At 37.3% G+C, this 19,766-nt stretch overlaps 2 protein-coding genes across 7 annotated transcripts; one reads left to right on the forward strand and one right to left on the reverse strand.

Annotated features, from left to right (window-relative positions):
- Positions 1–2,274: 2,274 nt before the first annotated feature.
- Positions 2,275–6,979, forward strand: LOC106406756 (TSK-associating protein 1). Of its 6 annotated transcripts, XM_013847481.3 has the most exons (24): positions 2,281–2,640; positions 2,736–2,793; positions 2,869–2,904; positions 2,995–3,080; positions 3,178–3,247; positions 3,344–3,415; positions 3,521–3,568; positions 3,657–3,725; positions 3,810–3,857; positions 3,967–4,035; positions 4,122–4,169; positions 4,281–4,349; positions 4,422–4,469; positions 4,635–4,694; positions 4,775–4,822; positions 4,892–4,951; positions 5,025–5,072; positions 5,157–5,210; positions 5,285–5,332; positions 5,400–5,459; positions 5,539–5,586; positions 5,660–5,701; positions 5,786–5,955; positions 6,101–6,979. In XM_013847481.3, the coding sequence occupies exons 1-24, from the start codon at positions 2,572–2,574 to the stop codon at positions 6,782–6,784; spliced, it is 2,112 nt and encodes a 703-aa protein (XP_013702935.2). In that variant the 5' UTR covers positions 2,281–2,571; the 3' UTR covers positions 6,785–6,979. The 6 variants fall into 6 exon arrangements, with proteins under 6 accessions (XP_048616429.1, XP_048616426.1, XP_048616430.1 ...); XM_048760471.1 differs by having other exon boundaries at positions 2,278–2,640; positions 4,775–4,951; XM_048760470.1 differs by having other exon boundaries at positions 2,279–2,640; positions 2,736–2,904.
- A 668-nt stretch (positions 6,980–7,647) lies between these two features.
- On the reverse strand, positions 7,648–9,512 carry LOC106404723 (PTI1-like tyrosine-protein kinase At3g15890). Its single transcript, XM_013845407.3, has 4 exons — positions 9,259–9,512; positions 8,932–9,082; positions 8,587–8,834; positions 7,648–8,445 (listed from the first exon to the last, which is right to left on the reverse strand). The coding sequence occupies exons 1-4, from the start codon at positions 9,300–9,302 to the stop codon at positions 7,902–7,904; spliced, it is 987 nt and encodes a 328-aa protein (XP_013700861.2). The 5' UTR covers positions 9,303–9,512; the 3' UTR covers positions 7,648–7,901.
- Between the last annotated feature and the right edge of the window lie 10,254 nt (positions 9,513–19,766).

Consider the following 19,766-nt stretch of genomic DNA (forward strand, 5'->3'; position numbering starts at 1 on the left):
TACAGTCGTTCTTGCAGGCGTGGAAGACATCATACCCAAACTCAAACTGTTTCAGAAATTTTTTAACCTCATCTGTAGACTTAGGTAGCACATTCTCCTTCGGAAGCATGTCATGAATTAACGCCAATAACTGATCAAAATAGCTCTCAGACATCCCACTTTTGACCTTAATCCTGTAGAGTCCCATGATCGCAGCAACCTTCGTGTATTTAGCACACTGAGAGTACAACGGAGTTTCTGCATCCTCCAATTTTTTTCTGAACTCAGCTTCTTCTGGTCTGTCAATACCCGCAAACGCCTCTGCACTCTCCTGCTGAGCTGACTGATGGTCTTCACTTGCAATGAAAGCTGTTCTAAACAAATCATACGCCTCATTCTCATACGAGTTGATATCACATGGCTTATCAAGCCTTATATCTCCGTGTTTAGACCAGAATTTACAAATTTTGTACTTCGGATCCATCCCTCTAATCACAAGATGCTCGAAAACTGTATCACTAGACTGATGGCAGACATTGCGGCAATCAACACAAGGGCAGAACATTTCAGCTGGAACACCTAAACGGCTCGATGAAGAAGACACAAAGTCACTGGCTCCTTTCTCATACTCAAGGCTATTCCTGTCGAGTTTCCACAAGTGAGAGATAAACAGTTTAGCATAATGAGATATACAAAACGAGAAATTAAAAGAGTGTGAAGTGAAGTTAATACCTTGGTAACTAAACCCAAGATTTATCCATGTTTCAGCTCCAAACCAAGTTTACATACAAGAGATTAACTTTATCAACCCACAAAGAACAAAACAGAACGAGAGTTCTTAAATGGAATTGTTTTGTTACTAATTTTACCTGATAGATTTCTTGAACTTTGATTTGACCTAGCTACAAAAGAAGACAACGTTGTTAACAAACCCAACAAATTATAATCTTCATCGAGAAACCTAAAGAGCACAAAAACGATACCTTAATCGAAATCTCTGGAACGAAATCTCCCTGCAACAGAGAGCACAAAAACGAATCAATTAAACATGCAATTAAATCACTACTACGAAAGAGATAAACAGTTAACAATCGGAATTGGAGACAATGTGAGAAAACCCGAGTTCACCTTCGACTGATTGGAGATGGATTTCGATCAGAGGGGACGTGATTTTGCCGATTCTGGATGAGATAAGTAAAGAGCTTGATAATTGAGAGTGAGATTTGATGTGAGCTAGATTCAGAGAAATGAGAGGTTTTGGTTTCAGATTATCGATCGAATAGAGGAAATGGGGGAGACACAAACGAGAGATGGGAGAACCCTAATTTTTGGGGGTTTCTATTTTTTATTTGGAGCTTAATTGATTTTAGGAGCCAAAAAATTTCTAAGTGTCGCGGGCATTACCGCGCTAACTAAAAATAACAGTTTTTATGTTTCTTTGCTATAATACATAAGCGTCTCCTTCAAAACCGTATGCTTATTTTAATTTTTTTAAGTCGACATTCGAACATAGCGTCTCGTAAAAGGCAAACGCTATGTTTAAAACACGGGTATCAAAAACATAGTAATCGTAAAAAACGCTATTATGGTATGCTATTAAAACCCATTATTCTTGTAGTGTATGTTTCATAATGAATGATGTTTTGAGTTAAAGCTAAAAAAAATTCACTTTTCTTTAAAATTAATTTTAAACATATAAACTAAAAGTAACTCAATCAATTATAAAAGAAACTGTAAATTTTTTGATTAAATATTTTCAATAAAGTTAAAATTAGCATAGAAATGCTAAATCATCTTACATTTTCAAACAACAAAAACTTTATAATCATCATATATTATGAAATGGAAAGAGTGAAAAAAGAACAAAGGTTCTGAAATAAATTAATGCATGTAGGATGACCAAGTAGTAAACTCACTGGGTAATAAATAAAATGTCATTGTTTAAGAAATAAAAATAAATTATTTAATTTATAATGGGATTATTAGTTTTAAATAATTAAAAATATATGAAAAAATCAAAAAAATTTAGAAAGTTACATGTATTGTCAGTGGTCATTACTCTATTTTTATTAATCCAATTGTTGAATTTTTCTTATTCAACACTTCAATTGTATGTAGTCTATAATGCGTTACTCATTCATGTCTAAGTAGTAAATTAGTTATACATCCATCCACACATATGTTCCACGTTGAAATGGCCTTCCATCGGTATTATTTGTCCGCTCTTGAATGCGACGACACAATAGTTAATATAAAGTTAAAAACCATCACATCAAATCCGAAGACACAATTGGATAAGCTGCTTGAACTTTTTTCTTTGACATGTCCTCTTGGCTAAGTTGGCCGGTGTCGAGAAGAACACACTTTTAATTTTTAACGCTAGTAAAGAAAGAAATTAAAGAAATTTTACATCTGCATAAGTTTTACCACACGCATTATGAGTTCCCTAGAAGAACCATGAGATAAATATGAAACCAACGTTTGAGTTAGTTACAACTGTTTCTTTTAAAAACGTTTCCGCGCACCCTATGCTTCTTCAAGCTTTAGAACACTGTGTCTTTCGCTCTTGTAATTGAAATATCCGCCATAAGAATGAATTTTCTCGCGCTGGGTTTGTCTCTGTGTCTTGTTCTTTCGAGTTTCCATGGCGTTTCTTGTCAGGTAAGAACCAAAAGAAAAGTGTTTTTTTTTTCTCTCTCTCTTTCAACCTTAACTAAAATGACAGAACTAACTGATGCATTTGGTAATATACTTAGGATGATGGTGCTGCTAGTAGGTTGAGTCATCTGGATCTAATCGAACGTGAGTACCAAGGTAAGCCAGTACTCAGAATCATCAAAGTGTCCATCTTTTCTGGTTTCTTGAATTATTTGTTTTCTTCAATCGCAGATAGTGTCAATGCTCTTCAAGGCAAGGAAGATCAGTGTAAGATCTCTCTCAGCGTCTTCTTTTCTTGAATCTGTTTTGTTCTTAGTGACAGCTTCTACTTTTGTGTGTGTGTGTGTGTGTCTTCAGCTGCAAGTATTCAGAGTGAGAACCAGAAGAACACTACAGCGACTGATAGGAACACTATTTCTCTGTCTCTATCAGATGAATCTGAGGTTAGGAGTTTGGATCTTGATGAATCTGCCTTAAAAGATTTCTGTAAAGTTAGGTCACTGTAGACTTAAGGTGCTTTTTGTCTTCTTTTGTGCTTAGGCTGGAGCTGTGAGTGATGAAAGTGTTAAGAGTTCGAGTCTGTTGGATGACATAGAACTTGAAATTGAAGGTAATTTAGGGTTTTGATGATCTCTCTTAGTGATTCTGTTTTAAGGTTAAAGGTTGAATCAAGAAAGAACCATAAAGTGATCTTGATTAATTGCAGCTCATCTCAATGGTCTTAACCAAGCTGGATCCGCTGATGTTAATGCTGAATCCAAATATGATCAAGTATTATGTATGAAAATAATTTCTCTTCTAGACTAGTTTTTATGAATCCTTTTGTTTGTTCAAGAGTAATTTTTCTTTTGCTGACTTAGTTGTTATGTGTCTCTTGTTTCAGATGCTAAGAGACAGAAGATGTTGGAAGACATCGAACGCGATTTTGAAGGTATCTCAGAGATGCTATCCATAGCTTATTGTTAGTTCCTATAAGCCTCACTTATAACTTTGTATTCTGATGCTTCTCTTACTTGCAGCTGCTTCATCAGCAAGTTTGGAACAAATAAAGACTGATGAATTAAGTGAAGGAATTGATGAGCAACAATGTATCGAACTCTTCCTCACTGACTTTTTGTTTGTGTGATCCAATTGTATCCTTCACTAAGGCAACATTGGTGTCTTTATTACAGCTGCAAAGACACAAAGTTTGCTGGACGAGATCGAACGCGAATTTGAAAGTATATTCTCTTTGAGACCTGTCTTCAAATAACTCTTCTGTTTTTGGTGGATTAAGTCTTGAATCTAATAGATTCTGCTTTGTATTCTGTTTCATTTTCTAACTTGTAGCTGCTACAAAAGATCTTGAACAACTAAAGGTTAATGACTTCACTGGGGACAAGCTTGACGAAGAACAATGTAATTAACCTCTTCATTATCTGATTGCTCTGATCCTTTGTCTCTGTTTAAGCATTTTGTAAATGTTTTTGTGTGTGTTGTGACAGCTGCAAAGAGAAAAAGCATGCTTGAAGCTATTGAACGCGAGTTTGAAGGTTTCTTGAGACACCATTAATTAATATTTGTTCATAATATATGAGAAGAATGTGAGTATCATCTAAGATTTTTTTTTGTGTGTTTTGTGTGTTTTATTCTTTTCCTTGCAGCTGCTGTTGAAGGCCTTGAAGAACTAAAGGTTTCTGATTCTACCGGAAGCAAGGATGATGAAGAACAATGTAAAGTCTCTTGATCCCTTTTAGTTTTCTCTGATCCATTGTCTCTGAAGACGATTCTATGTCTTTCTGCAGCTGCAAAGAGACTAAGCGTGCTGGAAGAGATTGAACGGGAATTCGAAGGTAAAAACATACCTCTCTAAATGTCTTGAAATTTTTTTAATTTTCAGCAAGAAAGTTGTGTGTTTCAAAAAAAAAAGTTGAGAATATGTTTGTATATCATTACTAAGTTCATATCACAGCATTGAGTATTATCTGAGAGTCTTGTCTATTCCCTTATACTTACAGCTGCTACAGAGAGCCTTAAGCAACTTCAAGTTGATGGTTCGAGTGAAGACACAGAACAAAGTAAAGTACTCTTCTCTTAAGTTCTGCTTTTATTTCCCCTCTTCATGTAATTTGAGAAGAGTTTTCATGTATTGTTACAGCTGGAAAGAGGCAAAGTATGCTTGACGAGATTGAACGTGAATTTGAAGGTATCATTATATCAATTGAAATAAAACTAAACATGAAGAATGTTATGCTAAGAATGTGTCTACTTGCAGCTGCTACACGTGATCTTAAGCAGCTAAATGATTTCACTGAAGGAGCTGATGATGAACAATGTAAGTATCTTTTCGTGTTTCTCTCCTAAGATATTCTGAGACTTATGTTTCTTTTATTTTATTTCTATCTCAGCTGCAAAGAGAAACAGTGTAGTAGAAGAGATGGAACGTGAGTTTGAAGGTACATTGACATAACATTTTTTTATCTCTCCTCTTAAGTCTCTATGTTTCATCCTAAGATTCTGTTTCTCTCTAAAACTTGTAGCTGCTACAAAAAAACTTAATTATTTAGCTGAAGGCAGTGACAATGAAGAACAATGTAAGTGATTTCATCCTTTATTCTACTGATTTCACTGAAGGCAGTGATAGTGAGTTACTTACCTATTGTTACAGCTGCAAAGAGGAAGACTATGCTTGAAGAGATGGAACGTGAATTTGAAGGTATCTGCCTAGATTAGTTCATATGCTTCAGATGAAATCTTGAACATGTTCAATATTCTACTTGCAGCTGCCATTGGAGGTCTTAAACAGATCAAAGATGACGAATCTAAGTACACTGAAGAACAAGGTAAACTCTCTAATCCCTTTTCTTCTCTTTGCATACTTCTCATGAAAGTTTTGAAACTCTGTATGAATTCTTGTTTCAGCATCTAAGAGAAAGATAATGTTGGAAGAGATCGAACGCGAATTCGAAGGTACTTCAAGATTATATTAGTACTCTCTCCTAAGCAAAGACAGTGTGTCTGATTTTACATTCTTGTTCTGCAGAAGCTCGAAGTGGCTTTAGCACAAATGCTAATAAAGAAGGATGTAAGACACAATCAAAACTCTTTTAACTCTTCTGTTTCAATGATTGTCTCAGCCAAGTTTCTAAGACAGTTCATGTTCTCACAGCTGCAAAGAAACATAGTATTACATTAGAGTCTCTTGGACTAGGACAGTCAGGTGTCTGTGGCTGTTTTAATCAAGACAAAGCTGGTTTAAAGCAAGACGAAGATGCTTCAATCGCTATATCAACAAAATATAGCATAGAAGAGATCCTCACTGAAGAATCTTCACTCCAGGTTTGGTTTTCTAAACTTTTCTTGATCTGCAAGAAAAGTATAATCAATTGTTTTCTGACCTTTTCTTGCATAACAAGAAAACTATAACAGAAACATTTAATCTCAAAATTCTCTGATTCCTGTAACGTTTCCATAATTTTTTCAGGGCACAGATACTTCTTCTAGTCTCACTAAGTCTTTGACTCAACTAGTTGAGAATCACAGGAAAGAAAAGGAATCTCATAATGTGCACACTTCATCCACAAGTGAATCAGCAGCCACATCAGAGACTGTAGAGAGCCTTAGAGCTAAACTGAGAGAGCTTCGTGGCTTAACCGCTCGTCAGCTCGTGACACGCCAAGATTTTGAGAGCATTATCCTTATGGCTGCAACTTTCGAAGAGCTAAGCTCAGCTCCCATCAGTTACATTTCTAGGTTAGCTAAATACGGAAACGTCATAAAAGAAGGACTTGAAGCTTCTGAGAGAGTCCACATGGCAAAGGCAAGAGCCACAATGCTCAAAGAGACTTCCAGGGAGAAGCAGATCTTCGTGGACGCTAACTTCGAAGAGGCTAAGAAGCTTGCTCAAAGAGGAGACGCCTTGTACGTTAGAATCTTTGCGATCAAGAAACTGTTGAAGAAGCTTGAAACTGAGAGAGAATCTGTTGATGTGATGTTTAAGGAGATTGTGAAAGGTCTTTCTCATCTTCTTGTTGATGCTTCTGAGGCCTATGAAGAGTATCATGGAGCTGTAAGGAAGGCTAAAGACGAGCAAGCAGCTGAGGAGTTTGCGAGAGAGGCAACGCAGAGTGCAGAGATGATATGGGTTAAGTTTCTTAGTTCTCTTTAGAGAACAGTTGAGATTCTTTGTTTGTCTTTAGAGCAAGTCTAGAGCTCTTGTTGGTTATTGTTTTCTACTTTGTGTTTATGTTCTGTTTCAGACTTTGTGTGTCGGTTATATCAGGAGAGAGAGAGATTTGGGAGATAGAGAGGGGAAAACAAATAATGTTTATTTTAGATTTCTAATAAAATAAGCTTCCAATAATTCATAAAAAACTTTTGCATACCTTGTGATATGTCTTGACATATAAACCGAGAACCAAAACCGAATCCAAAAAGGAATCTGAAACCGAACCGAAACTCACAAATAACTGACCAGTTCCTATATTTCTGAAACCAAAAACTAAAAACAAAACTGAAACCTAACCGATAACTAAATAGGCACCCTAATATCTAAAACACATATTATATACCTAAAAATATTAATTAAATTTAGTTTTAAAAATTACCATAGATTTTTAGAATGCTACTTATAAACCAAAATATTCGAAAAAACAAAACACCCAAATATTTTTATCCGTAATGTTTAAAATTATTCGAATTAGCCAAAAAACGGATAAACCAAATAGTTTAAATTCAAAATATTTAAATCTATCTGAATTACTCGATACTTAATCCAAAAGAATTGATTTTTTTCCCTAACTGTCCAAAATTAACAAAAAAAAATAGAAAAGGATTTTTATCGGATATTAACATGTTCCTACACAAGTATTACCCGAACTGAACCAAAAACGAGTGATTCCTATATTTTTAGAACTGAAAAGCTGAAAAAACGAGCTGGAACCGAACCGAAATCCGAACACCCATGCATACCTTATAATGTACCTTGTAATATGTTGGAACTTGTATGTATCATGTTGGGGATGTTCTTAATGTCACAGTAAACAAATCTTTATGATGTTTTCTCATAAAGACCAAGTATGTACTCCATTACACTCCTTTACAAACTCTCAACTATCAAATCATGAACGATTAAAATCAAATGTTGAAACTGAAGAAAACCAAAACCAAATTCTTAGAATTTTTTTTTGTGTGAATCAAATAACATATAATTAATCTATCCTTGTTCTTTTTTTTTCTGATGATCTTTCTCTTATGAAAGAATCTCTGAGCTTTCATCTATATCCTCAACCTCCATTGTTTTTGTTGAAGAGTGGAATACCTTCAAGATAAGCCATTTTCTCCTTAGATTCATTCATAAGCATCTCCACAACCTCAGACATCGTTGGTCTCTTCTCTGGCTCACTCTGAGCACACATTAGCCCTACCAAAACTACCTTTTTCAGCTCCTTATCAACATACTTCCCATTCAGCCTCTGATCCACAATTTCACCATACTTCTTCTCGTACACCAGAAGTAAAACCCATTCGGTAATACCCCGTTTGATCGTCTGGTTTAGCCTCTCTATAGGTCTCTTACCAGTAACCAGTTCCAGCAAAAGAACACCAAAACTATAAACATCTCCCATAGATGATCCTCCACCGGATTCAACACACTCCGGTGAGAGATAACCACTAGTGTTGTTAGCTTTAGAAGCTCCATCTTCCTCTGGCATCAGCTTACCATATCCAAAATCAGTAACACGAGCTTCGAACTCAGAATCTAGCAGCACATTGCTTGCTCTCACATCTCCGTGGACTATTCGAGGTGTTGCATGATGGTGTAAGTAGCTGTACAAATGAAAAAAACCAAATAATCAACATGGATCGAACCTGAAACGTGTTGGCGTCCCCTTACCACCCGACCACAAAGTCCCCGACAATAATCAGTAGATATTTCCAATACATATAATTTTGTTCATGGAGACTTACGCTATAGCCTGAGCAGAGGTTACTGCAATTTTCATCCGCCTGGTCCAATCAAGAAGCGGCTCAGATGAATGAAGATGCGAGACCAAGCTCGAATTTGGTATGTACTCATATACAATGAGCCGTTCTTGTCCTTCTGCACAGTAGCCTCGTGCAGTCAGTAGATTCTTGTGGCGAGTACCGCCTAGAATGTTGACTTCTACAGCAAAACTTATCTCTTCTCTGCTAGCCTTCAACCTCTTGACAGCAATCTACAGAACAACAACAGCAACAAGAACTCATTATTAAACATTAATATCAAAGAGACCAATTAATACAATCCTTCCACGACAAGAACAGGCTCATTACTTGAGATCCATCAGGTAGCTGACCCCAATAGACACTACCAAACCGACCTTCACCGAGTTTGTTGTCATAATTAAAACTGTTTGTGGCTGCGTGAAGTTCTTTTAATGTAAACTCCCTCCATAATGGCTGCTCAGTCTTCACATTCTTTTTCCTTTTGACATCAAACAAAAAACAAAACGTTAGTTTCTTTGTGTGTTCCCTTCTAAAACTAAAGCTAATCCACAACAGCAGAACAGTAAAGAAGAGACTTTTGAACATGAATAGACTCCTAATCTCGAAAAGGAAGAAACTTTCGGAAAAACCCATCAAGATAAACTCAATACTTACCGATCAAACCCTTTTCCACAACAGAGGCAACTAAATAATCGCATCTTTGAACAAGCAAAAACAATCTTCTTTCGTGCCCCAGAGAAGCAAAGGTACCCCCTTTATTTCCTGGAGAATGTAACAGTTAAGCAAAGGAAACTCCTTTGGTACTCAAACTCCGTTTTTTTAATGACCTTTACTTCTTGAAGAAGAGAAACATATATTTTTAGTATCAAATCTTCTTGCCTTTGAATTTGGTTCTGTCTAGCTGTTTTAATTTGAAAAAAGGAATATATATATATATATATACTGGCGTCAATGATTGTGCATATCTGCATATAATTATGGTTGGTTATTGATATATTATTTTTTAAATAAGGTAGGTATTATTTATTTTAAAGTTTTGCCTTTTATGACCTGTTGATGATGAATCATGACAACTAATCACATTTCCTTAAGGCTCCTTGGTGAATCTGCAATTAAAAATTGTCAATAAATCTTGCACTGTTTTAAACAACTGTAATTAATTACATGTTTTTACTGTATCTGAAGATCTTAAGATTTATTGTATGTGAAGATCTTTAGATGCAGGAAAGTTTGTTTGTTCGGATTAGATTAAAACTATAATTAATTTGTGAAAGATATGATATACTTTAGTAAGCGCTTACTAATCTTCCATTGCTTTGAATATCACATCCAACTTACAAAGAGAATAAGTAAAGTGGCGAAAATTACCTGCAGTAATTATAATGACAATCTCAAAGTCCGACCCTGGACCATCTGCATCTTTGCCTTTCACACACACACACGACACACCTTTTGGCCGTTCGGGTAAGATTCACCAACGTATCTCTAGATTTCAGCATCAAGAGCACATCTGTAATGGACAAAACAACCTTGTCACTATATATTATATTTAGTGGAGAGTCGAGACGTTTCAAAGTGCTTATAAAACTTATGCTAAGGCTACTGAAACAAATGTGTCTATCTCAGGAATAAGCTGTTACATCTTACTAGATATAAAGTGCCTCTAATATTTTTATCTGCAGCCATGAGAACATTAAGAAGTGATAACAACTAAATCCTCCAGCTAGGTGTAAAATCATACCTGAATTCCTCAATATACGAAGATGGAAGTTCTTCATCATTTGTATAGAAATCAAAAGATCGAGATCACAAGAACACTTTCTTATTGCTTTAGAAAAATATCTAAAAAACTAAAGCTAAATCACTCACACAATTTGTAAGTGCTTCAACAACATATGCACCAATAAATATAAGACTAGATAACTCCTAATCCTATTAGCAATATCACTTTTAATATTTCCTAACACTACAAGAAAACACATGCTTAACTACGAAAATTAACGAGGAAAAACAATCCTCGTAAATTTGCGTCGAGTTTACGACGAATTTACGTGAAAAACTAAAGTCATCGTTATTTCCTCGTAACGTAACGACAAAACTGTTTCGTCGTAAAGTGGATGTAATTTTACGAGTATTTTACGAGGAAAAACTATTTCCTCGTAAATACGACGTAAACTTTGCGTGGTATTTACGAGGTAATAGTTTACGTGTATTTAGCGAGGAAATTTTTGAATCCACCAACTTTATAGGTGTTACACGTTTTTTTGCCCACCTAATTAATTTTCGTCGTAAATTCATAGCAAAATTACAACTACCAGATTCGAATTTTTCTATAAATATGGATGTTTGAACATCATTTTAAACACACCAACAACAAAAAACGTGAAAGAAAAAAAATGGCTGGCTCCGGGACTATTTACGAGTTGCGGAAGTGGATGTATATGCATAGAGATGCTAACGGGAGAGTGACGAAAGAATACCTTGCGGGTCTGGAGACATTTATGCATCAAGCAGATTCAACACCGCTCGCCCAAGAAAGTGGTAAGATGTTCTGTCCTTGTCGGAAATGCAACAATTCGAAACTGGCAAATCGTGAAAATGTTTGGAAGCATTTAATAAATAGAGGTTTCACGGCAAATTACTATATCTGGTTTCAACATGGAGAAGGTTTTAATTATGATCAGAATGAAGCAGTAGTAGTAATAGCAATTTTCAGGAAAAAGAACCGGTTGATCATCATTTGCATAATGAACATAGTTACCATCAGGAGGAGATGGTAGATTATGATAGGGTTCATGATATGGTAGCTGATGCATTCGTAGCTCATGATGAAGATGAAGAACCTAATATAGATGCAAAAAAGTTTTACGAAATGTTAAACGCGGCGAATCAACCACTTTACAGTGGTTGTAGAGAAGGTCTCTCTAAATTGTCGTTAGCTGCTAGAATGATGAATATTAAAACTGATCACAATCTACCTGAAAGTTGCATGAACGAATGGGCGGACTTGTTTAAAGAGTACTTGCCGGAAGACAATGTGTCTGCTGATTCTTATTATGAGATTCAGAAACTGGTTTATAGTCTTGGGTTGCCTTCGGAGATGATAGATGTTTGCATCGACAACTGCATGATCTATTGGGGAGATGATGAGAAGCTAGAAGAATGTCGATTCTGCAAGAAGCCACGATTCAAGCCGCAAGGACGGGGACGTAATAGGGTACCGTACCAAAGGATGTGGTACCTACCAATTACAGATAGATTGAAAAGATTGTATCAATCAGAGCAGACTGCTGGAAAGATGAGATGGCATGCCGAGCATACTCAGACGGATGGTGAGATGACTCATCCATCAGATGCAAGAGCCTGGAAACATTTCAACAAAGTACATCCAGATTTCGCTAGCAATATCCGGAATGTGTATCTCGGATTATGCACAGATGGATTTAGTCCGTTCGGAATGTCAGGGAGACAATATTCATTGTGGCCAGTCTTTCTTACTCCATACAACCTGCCACCGGAGATGTGCATGCAACGGGAGTTACTATTCTTGACCATATTAATACCTGGTCCGAACCATCCAAAAAGGTCCCTGGATGTTTTCCTACAACCACTGATAAAAGAGTTGAAGGATTTGTGGTCAACAGGGGTGAGGACGTATGACTGTTCAACGAAGACGAATTTTACGATGCGAGCGATGCTTTTGTGGACCATAAGTGATTTTCCTGCCTATGGGATGTTGTCTGGATGGACTACACATGGGAGATTAGCTTGTCCATATTGTAATGGAACGACAGATGCGTTTCAACTGAAGAATGGTAGGAAGACAAGTTGGTTTGATTGTCACCGTCGATTTCTTCCCATTGGCCATCCTTACCGAAGAAACAAGAATTTGTTTAGGCACAAAAGGGTTGTGAGAGACACTCCTCCTCCATATCTAACTGGAGAACAAATTGAAGCGCAAATCGACTACTACGGAGCTAACGAAACAGTTCGTTGGGGTGGTAATTGGCATGTCCCTCGTAATATGCCAGATTCTTACGGTGTTCATCACAACTGGCACAAGAAGAGTATATTTTGGGAGTTGCCATATTGGAAGGATCTTCTTCTGCGCCACAACCTCGATGTGATGCATATAGAGAAGAATTTCTTTGAGAACATCATGAATACAATATTGAATGTCCCAGGGAAGACAAAAGACAACATAAAATCGAGGTTGGACTTGCCGGATATTTGCTCAAGAAGCGAGTTACATATTAAAAGCAATGGACAAGTTCCCGTTCCGATATTCAGATTATCTTCAGAAAAAAAGTCGGTGTTGTTCAACTGGGTGGCATCAGAAGTGAAGTTCCCCGATGGGTATGTTTCGAATCTCTCTAGATGTGTTGAAAAGGGTCAAAAGTTCTCCGGGATGAAGAGTCATGATTGTCATGTATTTATGCAACGACTACTGCCCTTTGCATTTGCGGAGCTACTTCCAACAAACGTACATGAAGCACTTGCAGGTACGTAGTGTATTATATCACAATAATTTACAAAATAATATATGACTAACAATGTGTTTAATTTTTTTTGAATATAAAAGGCATTGGAGCATTTTTCAGGGATCTGAGCACACGCACTCTTAAAGAAGAAGTTGTGGAACAGCTTCAGGAGAACATTCCCATCTTATTGTGCAACTTGGAGAAGATATTTCCTCCCGGATTTTTTGACGTCATGGAGCATCTAGCTGTCCACCTCCCATATGAGGCATTGCTTCGTGGACCTGTACATTACGGATGGATGTATCAGTATGAGCGAGCCATGAAATATTTGAAGGGAAAAGCAAAGAACCTCGCCAAAGTTGAAGGTTCTATAATTGCTGGAAGTTTGACGGAAGAAGTTTCTCACTTCACATCGTACTACTTTGCGTCAAAAGTACGTACACGGAGAAGAGCTCCAAGAAGATATGATGATGGTGGTGTTGCGCCAACATATGCAGTTGCTGGTGTTCCAGACATCTTTAGCCAGATTGGGCGACTCGGTGGGAAGTCTAAAGAGGTTTGGTGGTCGAGTGAACAAGACGCTCATAGTGCACACACCTATATTCTACTCAATTGCGAAGATCCATTGATTCGTTATTTTGAAAGGTAACATATATTGACACTTCGAAACACATATAAGTATAATTAATTGTATAATTGCGAGAGATTCATTCCTATAAAATGTGATTTTACAGCCTATTTGTTTCTCAAGTCGAAGAAACATTTCCTGGTATATCCACAAGTGACGTAGACAAAAGGAAAGATCAACACTTCATTAAGTGGTTGCGGAATCAGGTATTAACTAAAAAAATTTCATACATTATCTGTATTTCATTAACATTCTCTTTATTTTTGCAGGTTGATTATGACGACGACGATGCAGATTATCCTAAGTGGTTACACGAAGTAATTCAATCTCCACTTGTAAAGGTCACCACATCACAGATGTATTTCACACGAGGCTATACTTTTCATACATATGACTATGGTAGACAACGGGCGACCAGTAACTATGGAATATGTGTGAAAGGGGAAACAGATTTCTACGGGATCTTGACGGAGATTATTGAAGTCGAATTTCCAGGGATACTGAAGCTGAAATGCGTCCTCTTCAAATGTGAATGGTTCGACCCCGTCGTCAACAGAGGTGTTCGGTCTAACAAATTCGGTGTAGTTGATGTCAACGGTGGACGAAGGTACAACAAATTCGAGCCTTTCATCTTAGCTTCACAAGCAGACCAAGTTAGCTTCCTTCCATACCCTCGGATGAGAGATTCAGGTATAAATTGGTTAGCAGTAATCAAAGTTACACCTCGAGGACGAATCATCAGTGGAGAAGAACCACCATTGCAAGAAGAACAGATAAATGAAGTTGAGGAACCTGAACAAGAAATTGATGATATCCTTCTCATTGATCCGCATAATCACGAGTACGAAGATCTTACCGATGATGCCACAGACGAAGCTGTTGAAGACGAGTTTAATGAAAATGATGATGTTTCTAGTGATGACGAGAATGTCGATGTATCCGATTGATGTATTTGTTTTATGAATAAGATGAGGGAGTTTGTTTTATGAATAAGATAATGTGGGGTTTGTTTTATGAATAAGGTAATGTGGGAGTTTGTTTTATGAATAAGCAAATGTGGGAATTGTGGTTTGGAATGGAAATAAAGATGGGGTTTGAAATATATGAAGTAGAAAATAAGGAATATGGGGTTTGGGGTTTCGGGTTTCGGGTTTTGGATTCTAGGGATTTAAACATAACACTCGTTAATTCCACGTAAGCTTAAATCGTCCTAAAGTCCTCGTATTCCAACGAGTAAATAACGACGAAGGACTCGTTAATTCCACGTAGGACTAAATCGTCGTAAATACCACGTAGGATGAATTCGTCGTAAAAACCACGTAGGATGAAATCGTCGTAAATATAACGTAATACAACGAGGAAATAACGACGAAACGTAAAAATAAATATGGGGTTTGAAATATATGAAGTAGAAAATAAGGAATATGGGGTTTGGGGTTTGGGGTTTCGGGTTTCGGGTTTCGGGTTTGGGGTTTGGGGTTTCGGGTTTTGGGGTTCCGGGTTTTGGATTTCGGGTTTCGGGTTTCGGGTTTTTGGTTTCGGGTTTGGGGTTTCGGGTTTAGGTGTTCGGGGTTTGGGGTTTCGGGTTTTGGATTTCGGGTTTCGGGTTTCGGGTTTCGGGTTTCGGGTTTCGGGTTTCGGGTTCTAGGGATTTAACCATAACACTCGTTAAAAATAACGACGAAACTTAAAATTAAATATGGGGTTTGGAATATATGAAGTAGAAAATTAAAGATGGGGTTTGGGTTTCTGGTTTCGGGTTTGGGGGTTGGGGTTTGGGGTTTCGGGTATGGGGTTTCGGGTTTCGGGTTTGGGTTTCGGGTTTCGGGTTTCGGGTTTCGGATTCTAGGGATTTAAACATAACACTCGTTAATTCCACGTAAGCACAAATCGTCGTAAAGTCCTCGTAGGATGAAATCGTCGTAACTACCACGTAAAATGATTTAAACAAAACACTCGTTAATTCCACGTAAGCAGAAATCGTCGTAAAGACCACGTAAACGGATTTATACATAAACCCGTTAATTCCACGTAAGTACAAATCGTCGTAAATATCTCGTAGTGTACAAACTTGAAAAAAAAAGGAAAAGGAGAGAAATACCAGATTAACATGTGGCAAGACTTCCAGCAATTATAATACGTAAGTCTCGCCCACATGAATTCTAATATCTTCTCCTTTTCCTATTTTTTTCAAATATTTATAATTTGAATAGGATTTTTTTGAGGATTGTGATTTGAGATAAGGTGTGATTTGGGAGTTTGTGTGTGGTTTGAGAGTGAGAGTTGTGGGTATATTTATAGGAAAGCAAGCCTCGTTAATTCCTCGTAAGGTAAATCGTCGTTAATACCTCGTATAAAAAAACACGGGCCTTTGTGATTCCTCGCAATTTCCTCGTAAAAAAAAAGACGGGCCTTTGTAACTGCTCGCTATTTCGTCGTAAACTTACGAGGAATTTGCGACGATATGTAATCTTATATATACACCCGAGCGCTCACTCTTTCTTTCCTCTCTACTTCCTCTCTACTTCCTCTCCATTTCGTAGCAATGGTTAGCCTCTCTGATTCCTCTCTAATTTGGTTAGTTTATGATAGATTAGGTGGTTAGTATAGGGAATTTAGATAGGTTTGCGGATTTTATGTTGTTTAGTGTTGATTATGTGGATAATGTTGGGAAATATATTGTTGATGTTAATTTTAAAATTTTCATTTTTTTTCCAGGTTCGAAAAGGAAGACTTACTGCCCATTACAGAGAGATCTTCGGTGAGCCGGGTAGTCGTTTAGACCCGGCCTCTTCTTCCGCTCCCAGTTCTTCGGGCCAGGAGACTGTCCCCGAGACTCAGTACACTCAGAGAGTCTCTGGGTCTACTTCTTCTACTGCACCATCGGCTCCTCATGTGCCTCCTCCGATGCCTCCTCCTGTGCCTCCTCCGATGGCACCTCCGATGGCCGCCGATATTCATCCTGATTTGATGGTGCCTCCGAGTGCTCCTTACTCGCAGTACACTGTAGAGGACATTCTCAGTCTGCCAGGCAGAGAAGGTTTACCAGTCATCGACCCAGACCGACCGGACGGAACTTTGTGGTATGTTGCATTAATTTTTTTTTATTCGTTTAAATTTCTTTTATAACATTAAAAAATAATTTATATTTTAAATTTGTATTTTCCAGGTGGGGGGTTGACGGATGTCTTGCATCGGACGTAACCGACACGATCAAGGGTTACTTCTCCATGCCACATCCAAACTGGAGTAAGACGCCTCACTACGTCAGAAAGACGTGGTTCAAAATTTACGCTGTAAGTTTCTATTAATTAATTATATATACTTTAATTTTTTCATGATTTATATATATACTTTCTAAAAAACTAATTGTTAATTTATTTTTCCAACAGCAAAAATATATTTGGGCCTTGGGGATCACTGAGAGGGTGAGGAAGAAGTTTAACGCGAAGGCGAAAGTTCGCTTGTTGGACACGGTCTCCAACTGGAAGGGTGACTGGATCGTGAAGGGGTATGAGCGTGGCAAACCCGCTGAGCTCACCACGGATGTGTGGGATGGCCTCATCCGTTATTGGCGCCTTCCTGATTCCATTAGAATCGCCCAGGCTTGCTCTAACTCCCGTAACACGGTCGATGAGCACGGGAACGGGCCGATGCTTCACACTACGGGCCAAAAACCCCACGCCGGTGTCCGTTTGGAAATGGTAATTAAATATTTTATTAAATAATTTTTTTAATATATATATTAATTTATTCTAACTTTCTTAACTGTTTTTTAGGCCAAAGAGACGGGACATCTCCCTTCTCTTATGGAACTTTACGAGAGGACCCACAAGAACAAGGCGGGCGTATTTGTAGATGGCAAGTCCGAGAAAATCTACAACGACGTAGTTGCTCGGGTTGAAGACCGCCAGACTCAGCTGACCCAGCAGTCTACCGACGGATTACCCGTCACCTTATCCACACTTGACGTGGATAAGATTTACGAGGAGGTAAATTTTCAAAAAAATTAATTTTTTATTATTCATTTAATTTAACTTTAAATTTTTACTTACAATATTTATTTTTTGTTTTTAAGGTTGTCCCTAAAAAAAAGGGACGGACGTTGGGTATTGGTTCCGTCAACGATGTTCCGAGAGCGACATCGTCTTATGGTCAGCGACGGGATGATGAAGTCACTGAGCTGCGTAGAGAGTCCGCTCAGCTGCGTAACGAGTTGACCGCGACAAAATCTCGTATGGGTGGAGTCGAGGGTTTCTTGGACGTTATTGCGGCCACAAATCCGGAATGGGAGTCCATGTTGAGGAACATGCGACAACAACATCTCATTCAAGGCGAGTCATCCGACGTACATAACGAGGCGGATGTTACGAGGAGGAGTGATGAATTCTACCGGGAGATGAACGACCCTTAGTTTTTTTTTTGGTTGTTGTATTATATAAATTCAAAACTTATTTATATATAAAATATTTTCATTTTGATTTATTTTTATTTTAAATTTTAATTTATTATTAAATTAAATAATTTTAATTATTTTTTAATTATATTTTTAAATTCTGTAAAAATAATAAAAACGAAGTAAATTCGTAGCTAATGTACGACCTCTTTACGTGGAAACCTTACGAGGAAATGACGAGAAACAATTAACGACTATTTTACGAGGAAACATTTGCGAGGAAATAACGAGGAAAATTTTACGAGTATTTTACGAGGAAATCGTTTCGTGGTTGTTACGTGTATTTTGCGAGGAAACTCTTTCAAGGTATTTACGTGTAGGTTACGAGGAACTCATTTCGAGGTATTTACGAGGAATTGTAGCGACGTCTTTGCGTGGAATATTGACGTGGTCTTTACGACGAATCGCCCTACTTCGTCTTTACGACGAAATATATTCCTCGCTAAGTTACGACGAATTAGCGAGGAAATATGTGTTACGACGGACGAGTAACGAGCAAACGCGCTGCCTCGCTATTTCGTCGTAAAGCCTCTTTTACGACGAAATAACGAGGAAAACCGCCCTCGTTAAAGTGATGTTTTCTTGTAGTGTAATCCTTTTAGATAACCATAACTCGGTAGGATAACCATAACTCGGTAGGATTAGGATAGCTTGTCGTTCAAGCTATTGTTAAGCTTAATCCAACAATTTGCTTTTATACAAATATGGTAATAGAAAAGATATGCCAGATTAGAACTGGATTCAAAGATCACGAAATGCCGAAACGAAGCATAAATACAATCAGTAATAGAGCCTGTTTAACTTGATCAACTATGGCAACCTGTGCAGTTCTTGGATCAAGGCAGTAATTTCACCGTAAGATGAAACAATCACCTGAGACAACAACAAATGGTACATTTTCAAGAACATGCAGAACAAAGAAGTGTTGCAAGTTACTTATAAATATAAGGCGTAAATTCATGAAAACTCTCTAGCAAAGACAAAGAGAAAAGTTCTCAATTAAAACAACTAGATCTCCTCAGAACTCTTGAGAGGTCTGAAAGCATTCGTTTTTAAGATCACTGAAAAAAATCTTGGAAAATCCAAACTCTGCCCGAGTAATCTTAGTATTGAGTGATCCGATAAGTTTAAGTTTCAAACTTGCTCGATTCATTTATCAAAACTCCTATGAATAAATACGCATAGACCTAATCAAGTAGAGCCACACTTGCACTCAAATTAAGAAGATAACTCACATCCCCTGCCATTGGGTTGGCAAATAAACCGAATCCAAAAATCCGAATTAATCCCGATCCAATAAAAATGGATCCGAACTGAGTTGAACACGATATAAATATCGAATGGATCTTGTTCAGTGGTCTTTCGGGTTTATGTGTATTGCCCAAACCGAACCCAAACTCAAATGAATATCCATAAAAACCAAAATTCAAAATTTTAGAAAATAACTTATACCAAATTCGATCTCGATATATCCCTTATATGTATCTAAATACACCAAAATATTGTTGAATAACTAAAACAATTATCTATTACATGAATAATTAACTCAAATATTTAGTCTGATATATATTTTTGGTATTTGGTTTATATTAATATA

Source organism: Brassica napus, chromosome C6, assembly GCF_020379485.1.
Source record: "Brassica napus cultivar Da-Ae chromosome C6, Da-Ae, whole genome shotgun sequence".
NCBI lineage: Eukaryota > Viridiplantae > Streptophyta > Magnoliopsida > Brassicales > Brassicaceae > Brassica > Brassica napus.

Bases quoted from the DNA above. Each gene is read 5' to 3' on its own strand.
- LOC106406756 (XM_048760469.1), top strand. From the start codon at position 2,572: ATGAATTTTCTCGCGCTGGGTTTGTCTCTGTGTCTTGTTCTTTCGAGT. The intron at 3,416-3,520 runs GTATGAAAATAA...CTCTTGTTTCAG, and splicing joins CAAATATGATCAAGTATTAT to ATGCTAAGAGACAGAAGATG. The intron at 3,569-3,656 runs GTATCTCAGAGA...TCTTACTTGCAG, and splicing joins CATCGAACGCGATTTTGAAG to CTGCTTCATCAGCAAGTTTG.
- LOC106404723 (XM_013845407.3), bottom strand. From the start codon at position 9,302: ATGCGATTATTTAGTTGCCTCTGTTGTGGAAAAGGGTTTGATCG. The intron at 9,083-9,258 runs GTAAGTATTGAG...TGATGTCAAAAG, and splicing joins TGTGGAAAAGGGTTTGATCG to GAAAAAGAATGTGAAGACTG. The intron at 8,446-8,586 runs GTAAGTCTCCAT...TCATTTGTACAG, and splicing joins ACCTCTGCTCAGGCTATAGC to CTACTTACACCATCATGCAA.